Below are 1120 nucleotides of genomic sequence, written 5' to 3'. Positions count from 1 at the left end.
GGGGATTTCGGATTTTTTTCGAATTTTTCCGCTATAATATTGGGAAAATAGACAACTTTTTGAACATTTTAATGCAATAAAAATTTTTGGTCGGAGTCCCCCTTTAATAATTGAGCAATTACTTTGTAAATTCCACTTTCTTTTGTATAATTTTCATATTTAATAAAGTGTTTATTATAAATTTCCACAAACAAAAAAGTTCCAGAAAACTATTGATTTTCGGATCACTCGAGCTGATAGAGCAACAGACTCAATGTAAAAATTCTTGTGTTGAATTTCTAATTTTATCATTTGGGAATCTAGATTTTTTGAATCGCCGCACTCCTTTGATACTTTCAGATCAGTAGTGAAGTCCAATGGAATTCGAAAGTATCTGGAAAAAATATTTGTTTCGAAACAGCAATTTTTTCCTTTCCTGGAACTTTTTTTAAAACAAAGAAAAAGGAAGATGTTATTTGTAAACTGAAACTAGGAATGATCATGATTTATTAAACTTCTTAAAATTAATAAAAACTTTTTCAACATTTTGAAACAGAAAAATTTTTGAATTTGGATACTTGATTGGTTTCAAGCTGTTTATTTGGTTTGGATGAATTTGTACAAAAAAGTTGTCAACTACAGAATTGAAGCTCTTTCTTTGTTTAGTATAGTCTGAAATTTTCAGACAAGTTGAAAAATGGTGAACTAGTTTTTTAGGACCTCAAAGTTGAATTAATTTTCAGCCTCATCCAACAAAAATTGTTTTTCTAATTTTTACTGTTTCACTGATCAACAAATAGTTGTGAAGGTACTTTTGTAATAATTCATAATTAGTTAGATCTTTATGGGGTTATGCACGTAATAAATTTGCAATAAAAATGGCAAATAAATACACAAAAATACTATGCAGATACGCAAATAAATTTATTTATTTGCATTCAAAACCCGAATTAAATTGCATTATCAGCCATGAAAAAATTTTCTCTCGAGAAAAAAATTTTGAGAGGAAATTTCCACGGCTGATAATGCAATTACCGTAAAACCTCTAATAGAACGACACCCGGATCGTCCACTTTGAGCCCATATATCTCATTTTCTGTGAAAGATATCAAAAAGTGGGTAACTAGTAAAATGTTGCTGA

General features: G+C 29.1%; 1 protein-coding gene across 1 annotated transcript in view; it reads right to left on the bottom strand.

The window, feature by feature from the left end:
- Positions 1 to 174: 174 nt before the first annotated feature.
- The window catches only part of CBG18482, a gene marked incomplete at both ends in the record, with an annotated part of 3801 nt that continues 2855 nt past the window's right edge, over positions 175 to 1120 (bottom strand). The window contains one exon of the mRNA XM_002634579.2: positions 175 to 373. Within this exon, the coding sequence (XP_002634625.2) occupies positions 175 to 373 (199 nt within the window). The remainder of the gene's footprint in view (positions 374 to 1120) is intronic.

This window comes from Caenorhabditis briggsae (assembly GCF_000004555.2).
Source record: "Caenorhabditis briggsae complete genome, chrIV, whole genome shotgun sequence".
Classification (NCBI taxonomy): Eukaryota; Metazoa; Nematoda; class Chromadorea; order Rhabditida; family Rhabditidae; genus Caenorhabditis; species Caenorhabditis briggsae.
The sequence above is the reverse complement of the archived record's forward strand: the minus strand, read 5'-3'. Positions and strand labels throughout refer to the sequence as shown.